Genomic DNA, 27,992 nt, shown 5'->3' with positions numbered 1-27,992 from the left:
TTTTCCTCCCCTGCCTTATCCAAAGAGCCTAGGAGTGGGATGAATGGGTCTTTTCTGCATCCTTGAATCAATCTTAAGTAGAATTATAAAAGTTACCCAAGGATATTCCTTAGTATCTGAGCAGCCCCCCCAAATTTTTCTCTTTTGATGTTCACTGGTATGAGTGCCGTATACAAGAAGGAGCAGGTAGGATGGTCCTGGAGAAAACACTCATGAGCACTGGACTCTAGTACAGGTTCAGGAGTCCTCTGGTGTCCACAGATTTTCTCCCCACTTTTTACCTGGAGCAGGAACTTACTCCTCATATCGCTGCTTGACGGAAACTATCGCGCTATAGCAAGATCAAAGGTCAAAGTCCACCACTCGAACGGTACCATCTTGCAAGGCCAGAGTGCCCGACACCCCAGTAGCCAGAACACCTTCAGCCTCCTCCAGGTTCACTTGACCTGAGGGGCCGCGACCCGCCAACCCAACCCACATTACAGTTGTGGGACTGGCCGAAGGCGCTTCGTGATTGGGAGAACGGAATAGGGGCGTGGCCTCAAGTAGAAAGCCGCCTCTGGATTGGTGCAAATCGTCAAGGGCGGTGCCTCCACGCCGGGTAGGCGCGAAAGCTCCCAAGTCGCTGCCGGGTTGAATCCGGCGGGAGCAGCTGCGCCGCGGCTGAGGGAGCCGGGGACCAGTTTCGTCCCGAGCAAAGCGCTGGAGAGGCCGAAGTCATGACGGGCGAAGTGCCTTCCGAGGTGAGTTCATGCAAATGTCTCCATCGCGGTTGCGGAGGTCGGCGCTGAAGGGGGACGGGGGGCGGGGGGCGAGTGCGGTGGAATGGGTCGCGGAGGCTGGGAGAACTACAGTTCCCGGCGTGCACCGGGCGGCTCGGCCTCGCAGTCCCTGAGGGAAAACACCCCCACCCCCGGCCCCACCATCTCGCGGTCCAGTCCCCACGTCGGGGTTTCCGCGCCTCCGTCCAGTAGGCCGTGTTGCTTCGGGTCTTTGTGGCGCGCGCAGCCGGCCGCCCAGCTCCTCCTCAAGTCTGTCCCGCCTTCCCTCCCCTTTGGCGCGTTTCCTGCCGTGGGTGCTTTTCCTCTTACCGCGTCCGGAAAGAGGAAGGCCCGAGCCGAACCGGGCCGCTGGGATGCGGGGCAGGACTCTGTAAACGGACGGCGGGAGTTCGTAATTGCGCCTGGAAGGGGCTGTCCTCGGCTCGGGGCCTCCGGGAGGTGACTCGCGGGTCGCCGGCGGAATTGGGCTTAGGAACTACTGTTTACAGTCCTGTGTTCTTTTCGGGGCGGGACTAGGGTGAGATACTATACTCACCTTGGGAGCAAAATGTAAGGAGACGCCAAAAAACTCAGTAATCAAGATGATATTTTAAAGCAACATTAAAAATAAAAAGTTAATACCAAAAAGAAAATCCCATGACTTGATATTGAAGAAAGTAACAAACTTTTAAATAAAGACAATATCTGACCCTGAACTTGCACTACTCAGCGTCATTCACCTCACCCTTGCTGATACTGCCGCAAACTGCCTAGAATAAAATGATGAACAATATCTTGTATTGAGTTGTGTGGCTGCCTATATGTAGTTTTCGGATCCACAGAGTGAATAGACTTAACTGTTTTGTATTGTTGGAAGGACCACCAGCAAATACATGATTCTCCTTGGTGATTATTCAGTGCATGTTCTCTTTAGCTATTTAGTAATTGTACCAAGCATTGAAATCAATTTAATAGTTGTTGGAGAAGCATTAACGTGAGGCCTCGTGCCCTATTGCATGACAGATGTTAATATTGTCCCCCTTATTAAGTTGATTCAGAGCCCTAAGAACGCCAAGGAGGTTGGAGACCTGGCATCTAGGGCGACTTGGTCACTAACTGCCCAAGTCACCCAAACACACCTCTCCTTATATATTATTTTTTACTTGTAACTTTTAAAGTAGTTTTGTTTAGAAATTTTCAAACGTAAAAATCATGCCAATCTTATTTCACTTATATCCCCACCCATTTCCTCCTTACTGGATTATTTAGAAGCAAATTTTAGACATTATTTCATCCATAAATATTTCATTATACATCTCTAAGACATAGAGCCTTTCCAAAAAAGATAACCACAATATTATTACAACACATAAAACACTTAGACTTTTTGCTTGAATATCTAATCTGTTCAGATTTCCTTCACACACACACACATATGCTCTCTGAATTAGGATCCAAAGAAAGTCTGCAATTGCAATTGTTGATATGTAAGTTTACGTATATACCTTAACTCTTTGTAGGTCCCCCTCCCTCTCGTTTTCTTCAAATTATTGTTAAAGAAACCACATAGGGTAGGGGGGGCGCTGGTAAAAGAGGGCAAAGGGGGGATAAATGGTGAAGGAAGCAGGCTTGACTTTGGGTAGTGAACATGCAATACAATATACAGATGATATTTTATAGAATTGTATACTTGAAACCTATATGATTTTATTAACTAGAGGCCCAGTGCATGAAATTCGTGCATGGGGGGGGGGTGTCCCTCAGCCTGGCCTGCACCCTCTCGCAATCCAGGATCAGGCAGGCAGGCAGGCAGAGTGGTTAGGGGCGATCAAGCAGGCATGCAGAGTGGTTAGGGGCAATCAGGCAGGCAGGCCAGTGGTTAGGAGCCAGCGGTCCCAGATTGCGAGAGGGATGTCCGACTGCCGGTTTAGGCCCGATCCACAGCTAACCACTCTGCCTGCCTGCCTGATCGCCCCTAACTGCTTGCCTGCCTGCCTGATCACCCCTAACCACTCGCCTGCCTGCCTGATCACCCCTAACCACTTGCCTGCCTGCCTGATTGCCCCTAACCACTCTGCCTGCCTGCCTGATCGCCCCTAACCACTCTGCATGCCTGCCTGATCTCCCCTAACCACTCTGCCTGCCTCCCTGATTGCCCCTAACTGTTGGCCTACCTGCCGGATCGCCCCTAACCGCCTCTGCCTCAGCACCCACCACCGCAGCTTCATTCAGAAGGACGTCCAGAAGGTTGTTTGGCTGTCCGGTCTAATTAGCATATTATGCTTTTATTATTATAGATGTCACGCCAACAAATTAAATGAAAATAAAAAAGAAACCACATAGTTTGCCTTATAACGAGTCCCACACCTGGATTGCATCTCTCTTTTTTTTTAAAAAAAAAATATATAAATATTTTTATTGATTTCAGAGAGAAAGGGAGAGAGAATCATTGATCAGCTGCCTCCTGCACTCCCCCTTAAAGAAAGCACTTTATGGCTCCTCTTTGGCATATCTGAATTGCCAGCATCACTAGTCTGGTGATATTATTAAGTAAACTAGAGGCCTGGTGCATGAAATTCATGCACGGGGTGGGGGTGTCCCTCAGCCCAGCCTGCACCCTTTCCCCTCTCCAATCTGGGACCCCTCAGGGGATGTCTGACTGCTGACAGTCGGACATTCCTCTCACAATCTGGAACTGCTGGCTCCTAACCACTCGCCTGCCTGCCTGCCTGATTGCCCCTAACCACTCCCCTGCCAGCCTGATTGACACCTAACTGCTCCCCTGCTGGCCCAATTGCCCCCAACTGCCCTCCCCTGCAGGCCTGGTCGCCCCCAACTGCCCTCCCCTGCCAACCATCTTGTGACAATGTGGGGGGGCCATCTTGTGACAACTTGGGGTGGCCATCTTGTGGCAACCATCTTGTGATGACGTGGGGTGGCCATCTTGTGACAGCACGGGGCGGCCATCTTGTGAGGGCATGAGGGTCAATTTGCATATTACCTCTTTATTATATAGGATAAGGGTTATTTGAACACAAGTACTGTGGTACCATGACAGTAGATCTGATAACTGAGGTGGCTACTGAGTGTCTACTAGCAAAAGGTGGATTGTATATACAGCACAGATACACTGGACAAAGGGATGATACATGTCCTGAGTGGGACAAAGTGGGATGGTGCGAGATTCCATCATGCTACTCAGAATGGAATGCAATTTAAAACTTATGAATTGTTTATTTCTGGAATTTTCCATTTAATGTTTTCTGACCTCATTTGACCATGGGTAACAAATTATGGAAAAGTGAAACTGTTGATAAGGGGGATCTACTGTATTCAATATAAAGAGTTGGTTTTGCCCTGGATGGTGTGGCTCAGTTGATTGGAGTATTGTTCCATACACTGAAAGGTCGTGGGTTCAGTTCCTGGTCAGAGCATACTATTATACCTAGGTTGCAGGTTTGATCCCCAATTGGGGCATGTATGAGAGGCAACCAATTGATGTTTTTCACATCCGTGTTTTTCACATCCGTATTTCTCTCCCTCTCTTCTTCCCTAAAATAAAAAGCAAACAAACATATCCTTGGATGAGGATTAAAAAAAAGATTTGGGTCTATAGAATCCTTTAAAGGTGAACAATGATTTTTCTTTTGGATTTTGGTCCAGTAATTCTTTTTTTTAAAAATATATTTTATTGATTTTTTTACAGAGAGGAAGGGAGAGGGATAGAGAGTTAGAATCATCAGTGAGAGAGGAACATCAATCAGCTGCCTCCTGCACACCCCCTACTGGGGATGTGCCTGCAACCAAGGTACATGCCCTTGACTGGAATCGAACCTAGGACCCTTCAGTCCGTAGGCCGATGCTTTATCCACTAAGCCAAACCGGTTAGGGCCCAGTAATTATTATTTTTTAAATATTTTTTTTATTGATTTCAGAGAGGAAGAGAGAAGGAGAGATAAAAACATCAATGATGAGAGAGAATCATTGATCGGCTGCCTCCTGCACGCCCCCTACTGGGGATTCGAGCCTGCAACCTGGGCTTGTGCCCTTGACCAGAATTGGACCCGGGACCCTTCAAATTCACAGGCTGACACTCTACCTATTGTGCCAAACCAGCTAGGGCATGTCCGGTAATTCTTAATGTCATCTCTCTCTCTCTCTCTCTCTTTTTTTTGTTTTTTTGTTAATCCTTACCTGAAGATATTTTTTCCATTGATTTTTAGAGAGAGTGGAAGGGAGGGGAGAGACACAGAGAGAGAAATACCAATATGAGAGAGATATCCATTGGTTGCCTCCTGCACATGTCTGACCAGGGCAGGATCTAGCCTGCAACCCAGGTACATGCCCTTGACCGGAATTGAACCTGAGGCCCTTCAATGCACACACCAGCATTCTATCCACTTTGCCACACTGGCTAGGGTTGTCATCTCTTCATTGAACCCTTGAATTGTTGTTTGTTTGTTTTTCCTTATTTCAGCCTGATGATCCCATAATGCTATGTGTATCATAATGTACTTAGAGCTTTTTGTAACCTGCTGGTTAATGCAAAATATAATCTCATTATTTTAGGTCCACCTAGAAATCAATGATTTAAAACTGATTTCACAAGAAGAAGCAGATAGTCCTTTCGACAGTGGACAGGGCAGCTATGAAACAATTGGACCCTTGAGTGAAGGAGGTTTGTAATAGTACTTTTATATTTAGAAATATAATGTGGGGGCTTGGATTGTAAGTGGGTTGGATTAATTTTATTATTCTCTTGATTTATTAGGTTATTAATGCCCAACTTTATAACTTTTTATTATGAAAGCATAATAGTTGTGTTGTAACCTTTTGAGAATAATAATTTCTGTTATATTACTTAATATATAAAATGTTAAGAAGCTACCACATTGCCTGGTTGAATGCATTCATCCCATAATAAAAGGATTTGTAACACCTTCCAGAATGATTAGAACAACTTTTCCTGTTGTAAAGATATATACAGTAGTTACATTTTTCAGTGAGACATTTTTCTAGTGAAAATATTTTCCAAATGTACTTTTAGGTTTGCTTTGCTACAGTCAGTTCTTAGTGGTAGTTACATAATTTTACAAGGTGATATATCACTTGGATAATTGGATATATTTTTGGATGATTGGATAGGTTTAGTAGAACTAGGAGAAAGGCCAAATGACAGCAGACTGCTAAAAAAATTTTGTTTCCTTCAGATTCTGATGAAGAGATATTTGTGAGTAAGAAATTGAAAAGCAGGAAGGTGCTACAAGACAGTGATTCTGAAAGAGAAGAACCAAATGCCTCTCCAGAGAAAGCTAGCTATGACATTGTCGAAGAGGAAAATAAAGAGAACTTATATGCCGGAAAAAATGGGAAAGCCAGAAGGATGTACAAAACTCTGGCAGACAGTGATGAAAGTGACATGGAGGAGGAAGAGTCTTTGTACCAGGAAAATCTTGAAACCCAAGTGACATCTTCCTTAGAGCTGGGTCGTCAATCTGAAAACTCTGTGGACTTGACAGCTAGTAGAAAGATTTCCAAAAAACCCGTACGTGATAAAGAAGGAACTGAAGGGAAAGCAAAAGTAAAATCAAAGAGAAGATTGGAGAAAGAGGAGAGAAAAATGGAAAAAATTAGGCAGCTAAAAAAGAAGGAAACAAAAAATGAGGTACATTTTAAAATATATATATTTTTATTGCCCTAACTGGTTTGGCTCAGTGGATTGAGTGTCGGCCTGCGGACTGAAGGGTCCCAGGTTCGATTCCAGTCAAGGGCACATGCCTGGGTTGTGGGCTCGATCCCCAGTAGGGGGTGTGCAAGAGGCAGCCAATCAATGATTCTCTTCCATTGTTGATGTTTCTCTCTCCTCTCCCTTCCTCTCTCTGAAATCAATAAAAATATATGTATAGAAACATTGTTAAGAGAGAATCATTGATTGCCTGCCTCCCTCACACCCCCCACTGAGGATCTAGCCTGCAACCTGAGTATGTACCCTGACTGGGAATTGAACCATGACCCCCTGGTTCATGGGTCAATGCTCAACCACTGAGCCACACCGGCCATGCAAATTAGGTACATTTTAAAGAACAATTTGCTATTTCTAATGCAGATTAACATTTTGGAAAGGATTGTTTTTAGTTCTTGAGGTTTTTCTGCATTCAGAATACAGCTTTGAATTTATTGTTTTTGCATTGTGAGTAACGAGGTATGTGATTTAAAACTTGGTGTCATTTTCCATTTCATATACATGAAGGACACTTCCAAATATATGGGTTTCTGATCTCTGAAAGTTAATTTTCAAAAAAGGATTTTTCATGCGTTTATCAGTCAGAAATCTTGCTTGCTAACTAGAAAACACCATCCTCAAGTTTTATAGACTAGTTGCTTAATAAGTATTGAATTGACTTCAAAAATACTTACTGTTTTGTAAGTTAGTTTTGGACAGTTTGCATAAAATCACAGCCTGGACTTCAAGGGATGACTATGTGTTAGGAACCAGTGAGGATCTTCTAGAATGCCATGTATTTGTCTGTTGGTGAAACATGGGCTTTTTCTGGCCTGATCCAGATAGCCTTGTGCTGTGAAATTGGATTCTGAAATGATTGGGTTTTGCTTTTTCTTTATGCATTATCCAGGAAGAAGATGTGAAACAGCCATTTACTGATAGTGGCTGTCTTCTTGTGGATGAAGATCTTTTTGAAACTGGGTTGGAGGAGGAAAATAACTCTGCATTGGAAGATGAAGAGTCGCTAGAATCCATAAGGGCAGCTGTGAAAAATAAAGTAAAAAAACACAAGGCAAGTAAAAGATTATTGCAGTAGGAGCTACCCTATTGCTTCTGAGTTTTGCATTATTTTCTGACTTACTTTTGGAACCTTAATTTTTTTTAAAGTGATAGACATACTAACTTGTTTAGAAACTAGTATTTTGATTGCCCTCATAGAAATGTTGAGGGGAGGGGGAATAAGATACTTTATGTTGTGTAAGAAGCAGAGAAATAAGGGGGCAGAGATGTAAATTTTATAACTGTGTGGCCTCTAAGAAACGAACCAATAGGGTTTTAGGAAGGGTATAAAGGAAACGTATCAGTCAAAAGCATTGTTATCCTGAGTGATTGGGAGCATAATTGTTTTTCCTAAGATTATCTTTAGGTGCCTGGGAATCATTGTCTCTCCTTAGGGGAAGATGTATCACAGAGGTATAAGAAACGAGAGCCCAAACTCCATTTAAGACATCTAATTTGTTTTCTAGGCATTATGGTGTGCTGTGTTTAAAATTTTCTATTTGATAATTATTGACATATTACTAATGTAGCATGATGTATGTTGGAGCATAAAAGCAATCTTTGAGTAAGCTTATTTCAGGTTCATTTTTGTCCATATTATTTAACTTGTCATCTCTTTTAGAAAAAGCAGCTATCTTTGGAGAGTGGCATTTCTTCATATGAAGAAGAAAGTGAGTTATCAAAAGGCACCATGAGGAAGGTGAGGTAGAGTCTCGTACTGTATAGTTGTCATGTGGTCTCTTTCCCCAGGAGACTGTGAATTTCTCAGGGATAATATTTTATCATGTTTATCATGTTTTCCTGGTACCCAAGATAATGCTCTGTACATGGGAGGGACACAAATATGGATTGGATTGAATTAATTCTTTGTGACTTGCAAATGAATGAACTCCTTGGGTTAATATTGTATTGAGCTTATTTGTGCTTACTATTACCTCTTCGTCCTCTTTTCTTGGAAAGAGCAAACTCTCTTTCTGAATGTCTATGTGTAGCATTAATGTACTCTCACTTTTTGTTTTCTTTAAGGAAAGGAAGGCAGCCAAGTTAAGTAAGGAAGCATTAAAAAAACTACACAGTGAGACTCAGCGCCTTATTCGAGGTAATCCAAATCAGTACAGTAAACTTTGAGGCAAATCACAGTATTTCTTTGTAAGCTCAATTTAGATGGGGATTTTTGCTTGTTTAACACTCCTCCTAATATGAATTGGGTTGTAATATCAAGTTTAGAATGGATCTTGGTGGATGGCTATTGTTCTGAAGCCCCTGGGACATTACTACAAACAGAAAATTTTCAGAACTATAGTCGTGGTAAGGAGGAAAATCTGTTCTTTTTTTTACAAGTTTTATGAGTTTATTTCAGTTCATTTGAGCCAAATTGATGACATGCTGGAAAGGAAGATCTTAAATGCTCCCAGGAGGTTTTTTTGTTTTTCATGGTTTTCTATGGACCAGCTGCATCAGGATCCCTTTGGGAACTTGACAAATATGTAAATTCTTAGCCTCCACAGAAAGTCTGATTCAATAGGCTTGAAATGGGGTCCAAGAATCTGTATTTTTTAAGAACTTCCTGGATCAGTTTGATTTCACAACTAGTTTAAAAGCACTGGTCTATCTTGGTGGGCGGGGGGTTGGGGGGTGTTCCCCGTAGAGGGGAGGAGATGGGAAGAGATTAACCAAAGAACTTATATGCATAACCAATGGACACAGACAATAGTGTGGTGAAGGCCTGGGCTGGGGCAGGGGCTAGGAAGAGGAAAGCTAAGGAGGGGGTTGTTGGGGGACATCTGTAATACTGTCAACAATGAAAAAATGAAGTATTTTTTTAAAAGCCACTGGTCTTTAGGGATTTCTTTTGTACTAAAATCCTGTCTTTATTAAAGCCAGGATTGTTTTCTATTTCTGGTGATGGCTTTGGCTTACTGTTTAGTTAACTGAATATAAAGCGACATTTCAGAATATACAGTATATAGATTTGCTTGTTTTGTTCCATTTTGTAGAGTCTGCACTTAATCTTCCGTATCATATGCCTGAGAATAAAACCATTCATGATTTCTACAAACGTAAACCCCGGCCCACTTGTCAGGGAAATGCCATGGCCCTACTAAAGTAAGAACCCTCTTTCCTGTGATTATAATTTTCATAAACATTCCATTTTGAAGCAAACAAAAAGTTCAGATTCCTTACACCCTTCATACCGATTTCACTGGTTCATTCTGTGCTAAATGATGAGAATGTTTCCCATTTAGGATAACTTTCAACTCCAGCTTATTTCCCCTTCCCTAGGTCATCTAAGTATCAGTCAAGCCATCACAAAGAAATCACAGACCCTGCAAACACAACTGAGATGAGCAGTGACCATCAGAGCAAAGATTCTGAGCCAACAACAGGTGCAGGATATGAAATGGAAGCTAATGCACTCCCTGCAGTTTCAAAGGAACTCCAGATGACTACTGGGTCAGATGAGTCTTGCAGTAAAGATCTGATGGTAAGTGAAGAGCCAGAAATTCAGGAGAAACAGGAGCAGAGGGATACTAGACCTTCTCCTGGGGACAGCTCAGTGGCACAGCAGGAATCCAGCTTCCTTGGGAACAAGGTCAGTGACGGGTCTCAGACTGCAGGGCGTGTGGCACTTGAACCTGATGCCCTGGAGGGAGAAGGCCTGCAAAAAACAGAAGAAGCAGATGAGAAGGTGGAAGACCCCAGGCAGCAAACCAAATCAGCGGCAGCCGTGCCACCTGAGAAAGTGAGGAGATTCACACTGGATAGACTTAAGCAACTGGGAGTAGATGTTTTCGTTAAACCTCGGCTGGGTGCTGATGAAGATTCCTTTGTGGTACTTGAAGAACCTGAACCCAACAGAGGTAATCCTTTGAGTTGTGGGGGGCCTTTCCAGAGTGATTTATTCAGGCAGCATTCAATTACATGCCACTTTGGAGGACAGGGAACCCAGGAGAAGCCAATAACCACACATGATCTTATTCTACAGATATACAGGCACGTCCTGTTTTATTGTGCTTCACCTATTGCACTTCACAGATACTGCATTTTTTTTTTTTTTAACAAATTGAAGGCAGGACCCTCCACCAGCAAAATGATTATGACTTGCTTTATTGTAATACTAGCTTTATTATGGTGTTCTGGAACAGAACTCGCAATATCTCTGAGGTATGCCTGTACTAGATAGGGTAGAATCCCATTTAGATAGATTTGGCAGTGTATCAGAATATTCTAAACCTTGTTTAAAATTGAAGCCTGTTCATAGGTTAATATATAAAAGAGGTACATTACTATTGTGTTATGATATGACATTCATAAAAGCATTACTATTCAGTTTTTTACAATTAAAGAAAAATATTTTGGTTCGGGAAATTGCAAAACTGAATTTCTTTGCTTCTTCTTTTTTTTTATTTTACTCTATTCAACAAATACTAAACTATCCACTACATGCAAGATGCTATTGAGCATAACAAGGGAAATCTGACATTTATTCTACACTGTTTATGGAAAAAATTAAATAATGTGGAGAAAAGGGAAAAAAGGTTAAAATTTCTTTCTTTGCTGAAAGAAACTTTTAGAATAAAGTGCCTTGGGCCCTGGCTGGGTAACTCAGTTGGTTGGAGCGTCGTCCAACCAAGGTTTCGAGTTCGATTGTCGGTCAGGGCACATAAGTAGGTTGTAGGTTTGATCCCCAGTTGGGGTATGTATAGGAAGCGAGCTCTCTCTCATATCAGTGTTTTTTTCCTCTTTCTAAAAAATCAATGAAAACATAATAATAACAATAAATTAAAAATAAAATAAAGTGCTTTTGGAATTCAGAGGAGGGATAAGTTTCTTCCAATAGGTGGTTAAAGAAAGGCTTGAAGAATAGGTGGATGTCATTTCTTGTTCATTGCCTTCCCCTACTTTGAGTAGGCTCTTCTGACTTGTTCCCTACTCTATACTCGGTGCTTCCACAGGGGATGACACATAGTAGGCATTCATATTTACTGAATGAATGCATGATCTTTCAAAGAGAACTCTAGTATTATTACCACTTTAGGTAAACTCCCTGACTCAGGTAGAATTGGGTGTTGCCTCTGCATTAAGGCAGTGTAGCATGACAATTAAGAGCTTAGGCTTTATATCTAGACCAGAGTTTGAATCTAGACTATGTTACTTACTGTTTAACCTTAAGTATGCTCTTCGGCCTCTCTAAGCCATCTTTTAAAAACAAAAATTGAAAAAATAGCACTCTTGCCGAAACCGGTTTGGCTCAGTGGATAGAGCGTCGGCCTTTGGACTCAAGGGTCCCAGGTTCGATTCTGGTCAAGGGCATGTACCTTGGTTGCGGGCACATCCCCAGTAGGGGGTGTGCAAGAGGCAGCTGATCGATGTTTCTCTCTCATCGATGTTTCTAACTCTCTATCCCTCTCTCTTCCTCTCTGTAAAAAATCAATAAAATATATTTAAAAAAAAAAAAGAAAAAGAAAAAATAGCACTCTTGTTTCACAAGGCTACCGAGAGGATTTGTTAAAATCATGAATACAATTAGATAGCATAAAGAAGCACTCAACTAGTGGCTGCTACTTTTACTAGTGTTACTAGTGAAGTTAATACATCAAGATTCACTAAGCAGTTTATGGTTGGCAGGTACTATGTTATCCACAGTATTTGGTGTGTAAAATATGCTCAATGAGTCTTTGTTAATTGAATAGATGGGCTTTGTGGAAGTGGAGAGGACATTCTTGGAAGGAACAGGAAGAATGGTACATATTGAGAAGTTGTGTAAGTCAGTTTGACCAGAACAGAAGGTGGGAGGGAAGAGTTGTGTAACAGCCTAGCCGGTGTGGTTCAGTGGTTGAGGGTCAACCTATGAACCAGGATGTCATGGTGAAAGTTTTGTTCTGTTGGACTAGAAATTATCTAAACAGTTCCAGACTAAGAGAGAGAACAAACGTCTTTGGTGTTTTTTTTTTAATCTTCACCGGAGGTTATTTTTTCCATTGATTTCTAGAGAGAGTGGAAGGGAGGGAGAGTGGAGAGGGAGAGAGAAACATCGATGTGAGAGATACATTGATTGGTTGCCTCCTGCACGTGCCACAACTGGAGCTATGGAACCTGCAATTGAGGTATTTGCCCTTGACTGGGAATTGAACCTGAGACCCTTCGGTTCTCAGGCTGACACTCTAACCACTGAGAAAACTGGCCAGGGCAAAAACAAACATTTTTTGAGTACTTGGTATACTAGACACTGCTAAATTTTGTTGTATGGAACCAGAAGTTACCTTAAGTAGTCCTAGACTGAGAGACAGGAAAGGGAAGAAACTTAATTTTGAGTACCTACTGTGTTGATTCTTTATTAATTGTCTTGTATACAAGTTGGGTGTGGTTCAGGGTCAGCCTTAAGGAGAATTTCCTTTCTGATTGTATTGTCTAAGCTAGCATAACAGTTTCACCAAAAAACTTTTCCAGTCCTGCTGCTGAGTTACATCACTGATTGGATTGTCATTTTCTTTTTTTCTGTTTTTTAATTGACCTTGCCCATTTTTAGTAAGATTTTCAATAAATAGTGAAATGTTCCAAATAGGGAATTTTTAAAAAGGAGCCCTTGAATAATCAAGAATGATGGCATTTTTCCGATCAGTTTGTACTTTTTTTTTTTTTTTTACAGAGAGGAAGGGAGAGGGATAGAGAGTTAGAAACATCGATGAGAGAGAGACATCGACCAGCTGCCTCCTGCACAACTCCTACTGGGGATGTGCCCGCAACCAATGTACATGCCCTTGACCGGAATCGAACCTGGGACCTTTCAGTCCGCAGACCGACGCTCTATCCACTGAGCCAAACCGGTTTTGGCCAGTTTGTACTTAAAAAAAAAAGAATTGCACATATTTAGAAACTTCATTTGTAAATTTCTACCCTAAATGACTTTTAAGTATGTTAAAGAAGAATTGCAGCAGTCCATTAGTTTGGGTTAAGTTATATGAATTCACAGTGGTGTTAGTAGCAAAGGATGTTTGGTGTTTCTGCATTGTGTGTTTTTTTCTTACAACATTCTTACAACTATGTTTCTTAAAAAACTTAGCTTATAATTCCTAACTGAAATCATAAAGGAAAGAGTTTGAGCATGGCAAACTGACATACTGGTTGGCACTTGGGTTTAGAACTGGAAGCCTTGAAGCAGCGTTTCTGGAAGCATGCTAATCCCGCAGCCACACCCAGGGCTGCTCAGAAGGTAAATGTGAGCATCGTCGTGAAAGAGGTGGGCACTGATGGTAAGGAAGAGCTGAAGGCCGATGTGGTACCTGTGACTTTGGCAGCTGAGAAGCTGGATGGAGTAAGCCACACAAAACCAGGTATTTGAGTTGACCTTTTTTTTCTTTGTGCCTTGTACTCTGACCATTCTTAATGCCACTGAAGAGACGGTAGTGAAAAGTTACAGGCCCTGGCCGAGGAGCTCAGTTGGTTCATCCCCACACCCCAAGGTTGTGGGTCCAGTCCCCAGTTAGGGCACATACAAGAATCAGTCAAACAACAAATCGATATTTCTCTTTCTGTCTCTGTTGAAAATCAATAAATTTTTAAAAAAGTGATAGAATCTTTTTTCTTGAAGACTTGGGAGAGTGGACAGCAGTACCTCTAGCATGATTCATGTGTAGCATTGCCTAGAGGTGTGGGGTGGGTAAGATGACTTTATTCCTTAAAATAGCCTTTGTCTTATTTTAAAAAAACTAAATATCTATTGTAGAAAACGCATGAAAATAATAAACAAAAGTTCTACAGTTTTCTGTGTATCCTTTTAAAATCTAGTTACATGTTTGTTTTAAAAAAACAATAATGTGATAACACCATTCATTCTGCTTTGTAATCTGCTTTTTTGTTTTCATTGTGTTAGGGAGGGTCTGTTGTTCCCACTCCCACTTTGAAAATATGAGTAATGTGTCACATAGAAAAAATTTAAAACACCGAGAAAAAGATATAAATGAAAAATTAGTATTAGTCTTCCCAAAGGCAACTGTTAACAATTTTTTGTTTGTCCTAGGAAAATTCATATGTATATACCATTGTTTGTGTGTGTGTGTGTGTGTGTGTGTGTGTGAGAGAGAGAGAGAGAGAGAGAGACAGACAGACAGACAGAGATTGACAGAAATTGAATATTTATTCTGTGCCAGGCATTGCTCTAGGTGCTTTACAGAAAATAGTATTAGTATCCTTATTTTATATATGAGGAAATTATATACAAAGCATTTACACAACCTTCTCAAGTACTAGAACCAGTAGCCTAATCCAGACCCCCTAACCCCTGAGTTCAGATACACATTTTGTTGCTTTTGAGGGTTGTTTTTTTTTTTAACAGCTGCATAAAATTTCATTGTATGAGTATAACATGATTTGTTTAACCATACTCTTATTAATGGACATATTATTTGTTCCAGTTTTTGGTATTTCATATAAGGTACTTCCTAGTATGAGATATATGTTGCTATATCTGGATGCAAAATTTCTTACAGTGAAATCAAATTTTGATGTATATCATTTCATTGTTCTTCAAAATAGTTGTCCCAATTTATACTCTGAATAATATAAAAGTTTCTGTTTCCTCCTGTTAATTCATATTATCAAACCTAAGTTTTGCTAAATATATAAAAAATGGTATCTCTTTATTTTGATTTGTAGCTCTTTAATTAGAAGTGAGGTTAAACATTATTTTTAACTTATTTATTAACAATATATTCACTTTCTGTGAACTCCCAGTCCATATCCTATGCCCATTTTACTCTTGAATTGTTTCTCTTTTTCTTCAAAATAGATCAATTTATCAATGTTTTCTTTCATGGCTTCTGAGCCAGAGACTATTGAAGTCCCACTCCTCCTCCCTTTTTTTGCCCTTTTAATAACAAATTTATGATCTCTGCATAGTATATTATCCCAGAGTGTAGAACATAATTCTGGAAGTTCTCTTTTACACTTGACTTCATAATAATCCCCATTTGTTAAAGTAACAAAAGCCTAGAGTACTAAGATCTCTGCCATTTTGGGATGTGACTAGAACACTCCTGGAGTTGCCTAAAACGCACACTTCCATTATTGATGTGTGGAGTCAGTCATTATGTCTAACGCATGCCTTCATATTTCTGTTCAGGTGAAAAGCTTCAGGTGCTGAAAGCTAAACTGCAAGAAGCAATGAAACTCCGAAGGTTAGAGGAGCGCCAGAAGCGCCAGGCATTGTTTAAATTAGATAATGAAGATGGATTTGAAGAAGAGGAGGAGGAGGAAGAGGAAGAAATGACGGATGAGTCTGAGGAAGATGGAGAAGGGGAGGAAGAGGATAAGTTAGAGGAAGAGGAGGAAGAAGGCAGTCACGAGGTTTCTGGCAATTATGTAATTTTGTTACTTGGTCATGATGAATAAGGAAAAAAAAGAATCTGATTTGAATGATTATAATAAGCATGTTCAATTGTATAAGAGATTTTGGGGGCAGACATGAATGCAGCTAGCTCATGTGTACCTCAGTCTTAGTGCATTCAGTTTAGTTGGCAGCATTGAATACCTACAGTTCTCAGAGCCATGGCTTGTGTTAGTTTATATTATGTAACACAATGCTGGTATGAAATGGCTTTGAGTGAATAAGGACTTTTATCTTTGTTGTTTATTTAGGTTTCTTTGTTCAGAATAAAAAGCAGTTTTAACCTTGGCCAAGCTGAGGCCTGGAATCAATTCTTCTCAGGCAGGCCGAGACCTTCCTGTGTTAATTGCATTCTTGTTTGAGGAGGTTATTTGTAGGGTCTCTCACCCTCCGCTGAGGGAACATAGATGATGACACGATTTTTTGTATTAGAAAAATGAAAAGCTTCCTTGTTTGAACACTGGAATCACTTCAAAGAGCTGGTTAGTAGTTAGCCTGGGGAGAGAAAGAAGAAAGCAATGGCTGAACTGGGTAGCATGTCACAGTCTGTAGTTGGTTTTAGGTCAGTAGTCATCCTGCAATCTCAGGCTAATCATTTAACCTCTCGTTGCCTCAATAAAATGTTAATTCCAGTTTTCTTTCATAATTTTAAAGCAATTTTGGGAGGGTTAAAGGTAAAATAAGTATAAAAGAACTCTAAAAGTGTAAGGGAGAATTATATTATTGATAATGGTGGGACCCAATTTCTTTCAGGTTTACCTTTTCAGATATAAGATGTGACCAAGCAGCCATATTTCAGGCCAACAGTGTGTTTGCTTTAAAAATTTTTTGACGTGTATTATTTTGTTTTGGGGTGGTGTGATTGATAAAGACAGCAGAATTCCTTCTCGGTAATGAAGAAGTGGAAACCAAAGATGAGAAAGAAATGGACAAAGAAAACAATGATGACAGTAGTGAAATTGGCAAGTCAGTTGGCCTTCCGTCTGTTCTTAAGCCTCTCTCATCAGATTCTACCGTTCTCCTATTTAAAGACAACTCTTCCAAGATGGAGTAAGTAATTCTCTCTAAGGAAAGATAAGATTCCCTTGGATTTGCCCCTCTAGTAAGAAGCAGGAACAGATACTCAAACAGTTTACTTTCTTGTTTTGTAATTACTTTCCTAGTGAAGAAAAATCAGAAACAGATGAAAACTCAAGCAAAAGGCCTAGCAAACTGGGTAAGTAGTGACTCTTTCACAGATCTGTTTGATCTTTCATTTTTGATACTTAACGGCTATGATTCCATAAGGTTCCATTTTTTGAACCCTAGTGGAATTTTCCCAGTCTTACATGTGGCAATGAAAGCAGTGTATGAATTAGAATTTTTTTTTTTGGTCTGGTTTTTTAAAACTTATATGCAGTTTCTTTATAGTTGACCATGGACATCTAATAGGTCTGTAGTTAAGTGTATTGATTGTGTGAACCATGAAACATTTCCATGTAGATCGGAGGGAGATGTGTAAGTGATTGGATAATGGAGAGACTGATCATAGGCATTAGGTAGGGTGACAGACGGAACTTTCAGGTGTTACTTAGCTCAGAGTGATAAGCCTTGATTAACTTAATGTTTGGGAACATATTTGAGAGACTTGCCTGTGAATGTTACCTGACAGTTTCCTCCTCAATTCTTTTTCCTAAACAAACCCACTCTATTTCCAGAATCACACACCTAAAAGTGACTTCTCTTTCTTTAGATGAAGAGGATTCATGCTCATTGCTAACAAAGGAGAGCAGCCACAATAGCAGCTTTGAATTGATTGGCTCCACAATTCCATCCTATCAGCCTTGCAACAGACAAACAGGCCTTGGGACTAGTTTTACCCCTTTAGCAGCAGGATTTAGATCTCCTTCCCCTGGGCTATTTCGAGCCAGTTTGATCAGCTCAGCTTCTAAGGTAAGATGGTAATGGTTTTCTGATCTCCCACTTTTGCTTCCCACCATGCTAAGGAAAATGTATCTGAGCCAACCAACTCCTACCCCATTATGTGTGTTCAGTTTAAAAATCCACCCGGTGTATTAAAAACAAGCTTCATCCAGTGTTCTTACTTTCTTGGAGATATTTTTCTTTATGCTTCTCTTGGCTATTCATTGTCCTCCTCAATTGCAGTTGCCTGAGAACAGATTAAATATTGCAAATAGCAACTTCTGTTGTTGTCATGACAGTGAATGATATTTGTAAAATGTTATGTTTTTGTTTGGTTTTATTTTGGTGCCAGAGTTCAGAAAAGCTGTCTGAGCCTTCACTTCCCATAGAGGATTCCCAGGATCTATATAACGCCTCCCCAGAGCCTAAGACACTTTTCCTAGGAGCAGGAGATTTCCAGTTCTCTTTAGAAGATGACACGCAGAGCCAACTGTTGGATGCAGATGGGTTGGTAGTTTTATGTTTTTGTGGGTGGGAAGGCGCTGGGCACTGCTTAATTTTGTTTAAAAATAAAGTGAGCTTCTGTCACTCCATCTGTGCTTTCTCATCTGAGAAAGAGAAGATGCACAGACCATTCGTATTACATTCTGCAAGCTTGAACAAAGTCTCTCCAGAAAGTGAAATGTAAATAGCCCTTGCTGGCATCCTTCAATCTCTGCCTCATTTGAAATGCATAGCTCTTGTAAAGGCATCAGAATTTTATGTGTCCATCCTACTATGTTATGATTGTTGGGTGGGATTGAAAATTGACAGGCCTGTGGTGCATTACATGGCCATAACACCAAGCCCTACTCTAGCATCATCGGAAGCCAAAATTATCCCTTTACCCTTTACCTTCTGAATAGCATTTATTCTTTCGTAAAACTTTCCCCTCTTTAGACTGTCACAAGGCTGAAGGTTGAATCTTTTGTCTTCTGGTTTGGGATTCAGCTTCTAACTTCGGTATTGGAGACGAGTTGGCTTTTTCTCCCACTACTTTGTTTTTCTCCCTAGAGCATTTCTTACACTCTACATTGTGCTTGTAGGTTCTTAAATGTTAGAAACCACAGGAATCAGTACCAAGCTTTGAAACCTCGATTGCCATTGGCCAATATGGATGAGAATGCCATGGATGCTAACATGGATGAGCTGCTGGATTTGTGCACTGGAAAATTCACTTCTCAGGCGGAGAAGGCTCTTCCCGGGAAGAGTGACAAGAAAGAGAACATGGAGGAACTTCTGAATCTTTGTTCAGGAAAATTCGCCTCTCAGGGTAAATATCCAACAAAGTGCATCAGGCTTGCCACAGCCAACTACCTTAAACCAGTATCCTTGAAAAGAAGCCCCTTACTCTTGGGTGAAAAGTTTGCAGAAAACAGAGTGCGATGGATTCTTTTATGTAGGTTGAATTCACAGTTTAGCTCCCTGACATTTAGAGCCCTTACTTTCTTAGGGTGGTAAAGTGTCGTCTTAAGATTGCTCTTAATATTTGTGCAAAGCTTAGAAAAGTATCTGGTGTATAGTAAACTTAATGTAAATGTTAATTTGTTGTTCTTACCTGCACACCTTCTCTTCCCCCTGACAACCCTGCTAAAATGTAAGCTCTGTGGAAGTTGGGATCTTTGTTTTGTTCACTATTGTATCCCTGGTGCCTGGCACATGGTAAGCACTAAATAAGGATTTGTTGAATGAATGAATAGCTGGTGAGGTTTTTTTGGCAAGCGTACTTTAGAACTGTATTGAGCTGGCATGTCTCAGATGGCTGGGAAAAGAGGATAAAGCTGTCATTCCTTGGTGACAGATCTTTTTCTTTGTTGTGATGTAGATGACTCTGCTCTGGCTCCATCAGAGTTAAATAAACAGGAGAAAGAGAGCAGCATGGATGATCCAATGGAAGAAGCACTTGCTCTTTGTTCAGGCTCTTTCCCAACAGACAGGTGAGTCTCAGTGATTGGTGGGAACTTGGGAAGGCCTGGTCTTCTGATAAATTCTGGGGTCAGATTCTCTGGATTTAGCAACAGCCGGCCATCATGGGGGCTTCTTATCTTGTTTGAGAGCACTGCAGTGAATCTGAGTCTTATATTTGTATGTAAGGAAACTATAATGCTTTTATTTAGTTGGTGGAGAATAGGGGGGGGGGAAGGTAAAAATAAGCACATGAAAGTGCTCAAAATTACTAATAATTAGGGAAATGCAAGTCAGAATCACGGTAAGATACTACCTCATGCCCATTAGAATGGCTACTATTAAACACACACACACACACACACACACACCTCCAGAAAATAACAACTATTGGTGAGGATATGGAGAAATTGGAATCTTTGTGCTCTGTTGGTAGGAATATAAACATAAGCTGCTATGGAAAACAATGGCAGTTCCTAAAAAAAAAATTTTGAAATAGAATATGATTCAGCATTTCCACTTTTGGGTTTATATACAAAAGAAGTGAAAACAGGGACTCAGATATTTGTACCCATGTTTATAGCAGCATCATTTTTAATAGTCAAAAGGTGAAAACAACCCAAATGGATACAAAATGTGTTGTGTGTATGTTATATACATACACAGTGGAATATTATTCAGCCTTAAAAAGGAAGGAAATTCTGATAAATGCTACAACCTAGATGAACTGTAAGGATGTTATGCTAAGTGAAATAAGCCAATCACAAAAATACAAATACTATATGATTCCACTTATTTGAGGCACTTAGAATAGTCAAATTCATAGAGACAGAAAGTAGAAGATGATTGCCAGGGGGTAGAGGGAGGGAAGAATGAGGAGTTGTTTAAAGGTTATAGAGTTTTAGTTTTGCAAGATGAAAAGGGTTCTGAAAGTTAGCTCACAACAATGTGAATGCACTTAACACTAGTGAACTGTACACTTAAAAATGGGCCCGGCTGGTGTGGCTCAGAGGTCTCTGTTCAATTCCTGATCAGGGCACATGCCTGGATTGCAGGCTCGGTCCCCAGGAGGCATCTGATCGATGATTCTCTCTCATCATTGATGTTTCTCTTTTTCCCCTCTCCCTTCCTCTATAAAATCAATTTAAAGAAAAACATAAAAAATGTTGAAAAAAGATTAAGGTGGTAAATTCGTTATGTGTTATATCACAATTTTTTTTTAAATTAAAGGCAAAATATCTTGTTTCCTGTTTCTTGAAGATATTTTGTCTTAAAATATTTTCAATTCTTAAATTCTTCTAGTTTGCTTTCAACAACTTACTGATTTGTGGATTTGCATTTTAGGGAAGAAGAAGGTGAAGAGGAGGAATTTGGAGACTTTCGGCTTGTCCCAAATGATAATGAGTTCAGTAGTGATGAGGTGAGTTTGAAGGGAGCAAAGTAATCATAACTGCACTTCATATAGTGCTGCTATATGGGTTTCTTTCCTAGTCTGAGTTCTTAAAAATTCTAGCTCGGCATCTTTCAGAAGCAATTTCGTAGAATAAGATGTTTGGGCAGAAGTTCGTAAACCCTGTTTTAGTTGGGGACACATTTTACTCTGCCTGGCCTTGGGTGGTGTGATCCCATATGATTTTGCAGGATGAACACAGTGACTCTGGTAATGAACATGAGGCCCTGGACGACCACGAGGATGACGAAGAAGAGCTCCTGAGGCAATCCGAGAAGTTGAAAAGGCAAATGTAGGTGTTATATTCATTCCTTCAGTTGCTAGAAGGTTCTGAAGGTTGAATTGTACTAGAAGCTTGCCACATATTTATCTAAATTTGCTGGTTCTGTTTTTTCTTTTTGTGGTTAGCATAAAATCCATTCACATGTTAGCTCTTGAGTATTCAAAGATGGTCATGTCTTCCTTAAGTGATTCTATACTTAAGGAGGTATACTAGGTCTTTCAGCTGTTTCCCACATGACATTGTTTCCATACTCCTCACATACTGGATATTCTCTTTACCTTCAAGTGTGTCGGGCCGTATTTCTTGTTCTGGATGCATAGCATACTCCTTAAAACAAGCATGACAAACTCAAAGGCTAGCAGGGGCCAAAGGGCCACGAGTTTGACATGCTTGCCTTAGAACAGTGATGGCGAACCTATGACACGTGTGTCAGCACTGACACGCGAAGCCATTTCTGATGACACGTGGCCGCATGCCGAGGATGAAACATTTGCTGCTCCTGAGGATGAAACATTTGCGACTAGAGTCTTGGAGTTAGTTTTTTCCTCAAAGTGACACACTACCCGAATTATGCTCAGTTTTTTGGCGAAGTTTGACACACCAAGCTCAAAAGGTTGCCCATCACTGCCTTAGAATGTAACCAAAGGTCATAAAAGCTGAGTCACAGTAGACTCTGAGGATCTAGTAGTCAGCTAGATTCCCTGGATCTTTTTCCCTATGAATTACTGTCATTCCAGGTTTTCTTCATACTAGTTTGTTGTACTGATCATGAAAGTAAGCCATTTATTTTAGAATATTTAAAAGGATATGGAAAGATTAAATTAAAAGTCGTCCGTGTTCACCATCCAGAATCTTTATGAAAGTGATGGGGTGGTTTTTGCCCCATCACCTTTTTTATGCATATATTTTGATATAGTTGGAATCTGTACAATTTTTTATATTTACAGCTTTGCTTTCTTTCCCACTTAGCCTATCCATAAGCAATTTCCCAGGATGTTATAAGTTTTATAAAGAACATTTCAAAAGGTATTCAGTATTATATTTTATGTGGATGACTTTTGGAATTCACATATAGGACATCATATTGACCGCTATTAGATTTATATTATTGTTCTTAACCCATCATTCCATTCTATCAAGATCAGTTTTGGGTTCTAATTTATTACCTGTCAAATTAACTACCTCATACAGCTTTGGATCATCTATAGATTTTTTCTAAAGCAGTGGATCTTAAACCATATTTAACTGCAGAATCTGAATGAAATCTTATAAAGAATGACAGCTAAAAGTTGAACTCCTCAAAGAGGGTGGATGGAAAGATTGGGAACCTTAGTGGCTAGTAGCCCCTGAAAGAATTCTACAGAAATGCTAGGATTTAGAGAAACTCAGCTTAAATAAATAAATAAGGCCCTGGCCACGTCGCTCAGTTGGTTAGAGCATCGTCCCCCTGCCAAGGTTGCGGGTTCAATCCCGGGTCAGGGCACATAAAAGACTAAACCAGTGAATGCATAAATAAATGAAACAACAAATGTAACTCTGAGCCTCAATCATGCCTGTAACTTGGAGGTCTTGGTGGACTGTAAGAGATCCAAGTCTATTTCCTTTCTGTACATTTGTGTCTCCTGAAGCTGGTGAGCTTAAAAAACAAGATAGTTTGAACCTTCTAGCAGGTATGTCTCAAATATAGAAGAGATTGAGAGTTCTGGCTTTAAAGTCACCAACCTGATTGAATCCAGGCTCTGCTACCTCCTAGCTGTGTGACCTTGGGTAAATAGTTTATTCTCTGAGTCTCAGTTCCTTCAACTGTAAATTAAAGGGAATAATAGTACCCCCTCCTGAGATAATGCAATGATGTCTGTAAAGCACAGTTACTGGCACACAATACTATGAAATGATAGACTTTTAAGTATTATCAAAATGTATTACTTTAAAGTTAAACATAATATTATTTGAGGTGGCTCTATATTCTAGTTTTCTCATTGCTTCCATATTCTGTGTGTATTCATTGTTGCATTCTCTATTCTTCAAAATTATTTTCCAGGAGATTGAAGAGATACCTGGAGGATGAGGCCGAGGTGTCAGGGAGTGATGTGGGAAGTGAAGACGAGTATGATGGGGAAGAGATTGATGAATATGAAGAGGACGTAATTGATGAAGTACTTCCTTCTGATGAGGAACTACAGAGTCAAGTAAAGAAAATACACATGTCAGTATCCCAACAAGCCCTTCTGAGTAATGGGATATGTCTTAAGGCAGCCCTATAACCAGACATAGTGGTGCTCGATTTGAACACCATACTTCTCCTGTTGTAGGAAAACAATGTTGGATGATGATAAGCGACAGCTCCGTTTATACCAAGAGAGGTACCTTGCTGATGGGGATCTGCACAGTGATGGTCCTGGACGAACGAGGAAATTTCGATGGAAAAACATAGGTATCTTGGTAGTTGTCTTTTGTGTTTTTTTTAATTGATTTCAGAGATGGAGGGAGAGGGAGAGATAAAAACATCAATTATGAGAGATAATCATTTATTGTCTATCTCTTGTACTCTCCCACTGGGGATTGAGCTACAACCGGGCATGTGCCCTGACCGGGAATCAAGCTTAAATAAATAAATAAATAGATAGATAGATAGATAGATAGATAAGGCCTTGGCCAGGTAGCTCAGTAACTATGAGCCATCACCTCCTGGTTCATAGTTTGATGCTCAACCACTGAGCCATGCTGGCCAGGCTTGGTTGTTGTTAGAAAGCAGATGGTGTAATGTGCATGTTTGTCCAGTTTAAGATGACAATGGAAATCAAAACCGTAGCAGGCTGTTATGAAGTACCTGGTTGTAACCATTATTTTCTATTAGTGAATGGGAAGAGTTTGTGCCAGTATATGGTAAATGCTAAGAGTTCATTTGTGTCTGTCCAGGTGTCCTCTCCTATGGGAATTACTGAGTGCTGATAGCCTTACCTCTTTGCTTTAGATGATGCTTCCCAGATGGACTTGTTCCACAGAGACTCTGATGATGAGCAGATCGAGGAACAGCTTGATGAGACAGAAGCCAGATGGAGGAAGGAGCGAATTCAACGAGAGCAGTGGCTTCGGGACCAGGTAGGAAGTTGGCAAGAAATTCGCCTCTTTTGACCCTCGTGTATGAGGAGAGGACCTAGTCACCTAGCTTGTCACAATAGTTTCAAAGTCTTGGACAGCATATTGCTGTTCCTTTTAATCCTTGAATTTCCTTTTGTGCTTAGAGAAGGTTCACCATGGGCATATCTTTGTTTGTCCAAAATATATATATATATATATATATTTTTTTTGGTCTAAAGTAAGAAAAGATTGCAAAAAAGGAAAACAAATGATATCCCAGGTATCTTAGCTTCACAATCCAGGCTATGCCAATTATTTGGGGGGAGTTGTGGACTTCTGTTAATGCCGACTTTTATCTAAAGGCACAGCAGGGGAAAATTGTACCTGAAGAAGAAGAAGAAATTGGAGAAGACAGTCAGTTTATGATGCTGGCCAAGAAAGTTACAGCCAAAGCATTGCAGAAAAATGGTGAGCTTCTGGTCCTCCTCAGGGTGTAGTCCCCTGGAGATGACTCCAACCTTCAGCGGCTGTTGTAGCTTAGTCATGGGCCTGTGTCTCATATTGTCTTAAAGAAGTGGGGAGAGACAGTGTTCTTAGATCTTCGTCTATTGGGCTGTGCATGTTGTACTTATGAGTGTAGATAGCTGGTTTTGCTTTATGTTCTAAAATAGTTCATAGGAATGAATTCTGATTTTTTTATTTAGTTGCCCAGGATTAAATACCTAAGTGTTTGAGCTGGAATTTGAAGCCAGATACATCTAACTCCAGAGCTGAAGCTCTTAAACATCCTCCACACTTTTACCATTCTTGTTTTTTCTTATTACTGTTAGTGATTAGTCAATAAGTTCAGCTTGGTTGGCTGTCTTCTTGTAGCCACTTGCTATGGTTTCAAGTCACCATTATAAAGTAATCAGAGTTCCTGTGGTTTTAGTTTATTGGTTTAGTTAAAGAGAATTTAAAAGTAATTCTGCCTAATTTTACCCAGAACAAGCCTGTCTGTATTTTTTTCTTTTCAGCCAATCGCACCGTGGTTATACAAGAATCAACACCTTTACTCAGAAATCCTTTTGAAGCCATCAGACCGGGAAGTGCCCACCAGGTTGGTTGGGGACATTGTTAGCCTGACATCATGATCTGTGTTGTTATAAAGGCCCAGGTCAAGCTAAGGGAATACTCTCCTTGGGGGAGGGAGGTGGCTGCAGGAAATAGAAGTACCTGGCAAAGGACCCTGCTATTTCTCTTCTGCCGAGTGGGGTAGGAATATGTCCCCTCATGGAGATAGCGACTTCTCATTCTTTCTTTGGCACTTGGATTTTGATACCAGATGACTCTTCTTTCCCCAGCCAAAGACAGGCTCATTGCTAAACCAGCCCAAAGCTGTACTTCAGAAACTGGCTGCCCTCTCTGACCTCAACCCCAGTGCTCCCCGAAATTCAAGAAACTTTGTCTTCCATACCCTTTCTCCTGTCAAGGCTGAGACAGCAAAGGAATCGTCTAAGCCTCAGGTAGGGAATTTGAGAAATGAAAGCAGAATTTATTTATTTGTTAATTTTAAAAATATGTATTTCCGGCATAAAGGCTTATGCTGTGGTGTTAATCTTGCACTCCTCGGTAAGGTACAAGGGGATTGCTACCCCCAATGGGTAATCAGTTTTGAAATTTGCATTTCTATTTGTTTTTTTTTTTTCTGTCGTTAATCATTTATGATTTAACTCTGAGTTAAATTAGCTGAAGAGCTGATTGAAGGTAAGCACTGCATGAGGGTTTGAGCTGGCCATGACGCTCTCTCTGCTCTCCAGGTGAGGAGAAAGGGCCCATCCATAATGAGAACGCCTTCACCTAAGCGCCTCAAAACAGGTGATAGCACTTCAGGATCGAAGCAGAGCATCTTCACATACTTGGAAAGCTAACACCATGGGGTGCCAGTGCCTACTTTGAGACTGCTTTGAGAAGTTCTGGCATTGAAAGTTGGAATTGATGCTCACATGGATGGGCCTTCCCTTCCTTCAGAATCGATGCATTAAGATTGTCGACAGAGACTCCAGTTCTTTCCACGGCATGGCTCTGGACATCTCTTTCCTGTCCCAGCATTATTTCCTGGGTTGGCCACTAATCTTAATTCTTCAGTGTTTACAACATTGACTCATGGGATACTTGGGTGAAGACTTAGTTCCTTCATTAAATATTTGACATTTTATCCTAGCAGCTTCCTGGGTTGATACCTCTTTGTGAAAGGAGGGCTTAGACTTTAGAGGAAGAGGAGGAGGGTAAAGCGTGGCATTACAGAAACTTACAGAAAGCAGTGACTATCAGTACCAGCATGACTCCTTCACGCCCCTCAGATCTATACCATGGTGACCAGGACCCGGTGAAAGAGCTACTTCTTAGAGAACCTAGGAACCTCTGGGCTGTCCATTAGTCTTGCCCCTTCCATTTTCCTGTTTCCTCTTCCTAAGACAGCCCCAGGTGTCCAACAAACCTTTGCTTCCTTTATCATATGGACTCACACTGGTACCCAAGTCAGAAAGACGTTGGCCCCAATTTTCTGGTATATGAGGATGAAGATGCAACATGAGATATCCCATGGGACAGAGAGCTCTCTCCTGGGACTAAATTCTCAATTTGAAACACTTGTTCAAGGACGTCCTTTCTCATCATGACAAAAAGAAGTATAACCAGTGGACAATTTAATACTTCATTACCTATTTTGAGAGAAGACCATCATGGAGTTTAATCAAAATATTGTTAAGAGAGTCCTGGCTGGTGTGGCTCAGTGTGGAGGGTCATCCTGTGCACCAGAAGGTTAGGGGTTTGATCACCGGTCAGAGCACATACCTGGGTTTCAGGTTCAATCTCCGGTCAGGGTACATGTGGGAGGCAACTGATATCTCTCTCTCTCAAATCAATAAGCTGGCTCCTAACCACTTGCCTGCCTGCCTGATTGCCCCTAACTGCTCCCCTGCTGGCCCGATCACCAACTGCCCTCCCCTGCCTGCTCAATCGCCCCCAACTGCCCTCCCCTGCAGGCCTGTTCTCCCCCAACTGCCCTCCCCTGCAGTCCTGGTTGCCCCCAACTGTCCTCCCCTGCTGGCCATCTTGTGATGATGTGGGGGTGTCCATCTTGTGACAGTGTGGGGACGGCCATCTTGTGACACGAGCGCATGAGGGTCAATTTGCATATCATCTCTTTATTATATAGGATATAATAATTGCCATCACTCCTGAGTTTCCCTAAACTACCATGAGGCACTCAGATTTTAGGCATTCCTCCTCTCCCCCCCCCCCCCCCCCCCCCCTCAGAACTGACCATCACTGCTGCTTTAGGAAAAACATTCCCTGTGAATAATGTGGTTTCACAATCCGGAGTTGGACATGGGAAGTTGGATGAATTGTGCCAATTTTTT

At 41.0% G+C, this 27,992-nt stretch overlaps 1 protein-coding gene across 1 annotated transcript; it reads left to right on the top strand.

The window, feature by feature from the left end:
- Positions 1-617: 617 nt before the first annotated feature.
- Positions 618-27,539, top strand: CLSPN (claspin). Its single transcript, XM_054721150.1, has 25 exons — positions 618-743; positions 5,331-5,439; positions 5,972-6,426; positions 7,394-7,555; positions 8,165-8,242; positions 8,569-8,641; positions 9,540-9,648; positions 9,826-10,403; positions 13,686-13,877; positions 15,665-15,888; positions 16,800-16,978; positions 17,092-17,144; positions 17,661-17,860; positions 18,183-18,337; positions 18,916-19,142; positions 19,695-19,806; positions 21,119-21,194; positions 21,416-21,516; positions 23,549-23,713; positions 23,820-23,941; positions 24,482-24,609; positions 24,951-25,056; positions 25,605-25,687; positions 25,932-26,093; positions 26,388-27,539. The coding sequence occupies exons 1-25, from the start codon at positions 720-722 to the stop codon at positions 26,496-26,498; spliced, it is 3,984 nt and encodes a 1,327-aa protein (XP_054577125.1). The 5' UTR covers positions 618-719; the 3' UTR covers positions 26,499-27,539.
- The last annotated feature ends 453 nt before the right edge of the window (positions 27,540-27,992 follow it).

The sequence above is a fragment of the Eptesicus fuscus genome, chromosome 9 (assembly GCF_027574615.1).
Source record: "Eptesicus fuscus isolate TK198812 chromosome 9, DD_ASM_mEF_20220401, whole genome shotgun sequence".
Lineage (NCBI taxonomy): Eukaryota > Metazoa > Chordata > Mammalia > Chiroptera > Vespertilionidae > Eptesicus > Eptesicus fuscus.
This window is presented reverse-complemented; position numbering and strand designations above follow the sequence as displayed.

Excerpts from the sequence above, each read along its gene's own strand:
- CLSPN (XM_054721150.1), top strand. The coding sequence starts at position 720 with ATGACGGGCGAAGTGCCTTCCGAG. Across the intron at positions 7,556-8,164 it reads ATAAAGTAAAAAAACACAAG|AAAAAGCAGCTATCTTTGGA; the intron begins GCAAGTAAAAGA and ends CATCTCTTTTAG. Across the intron at positions 19,807-21,118 it reads GGCTCTTTCCCAACAGACAG|GGAAGAAGAAGGTGAAGAGG; the intron begins GTGAGTCTCAGT and ends TTTGCATTTTAG.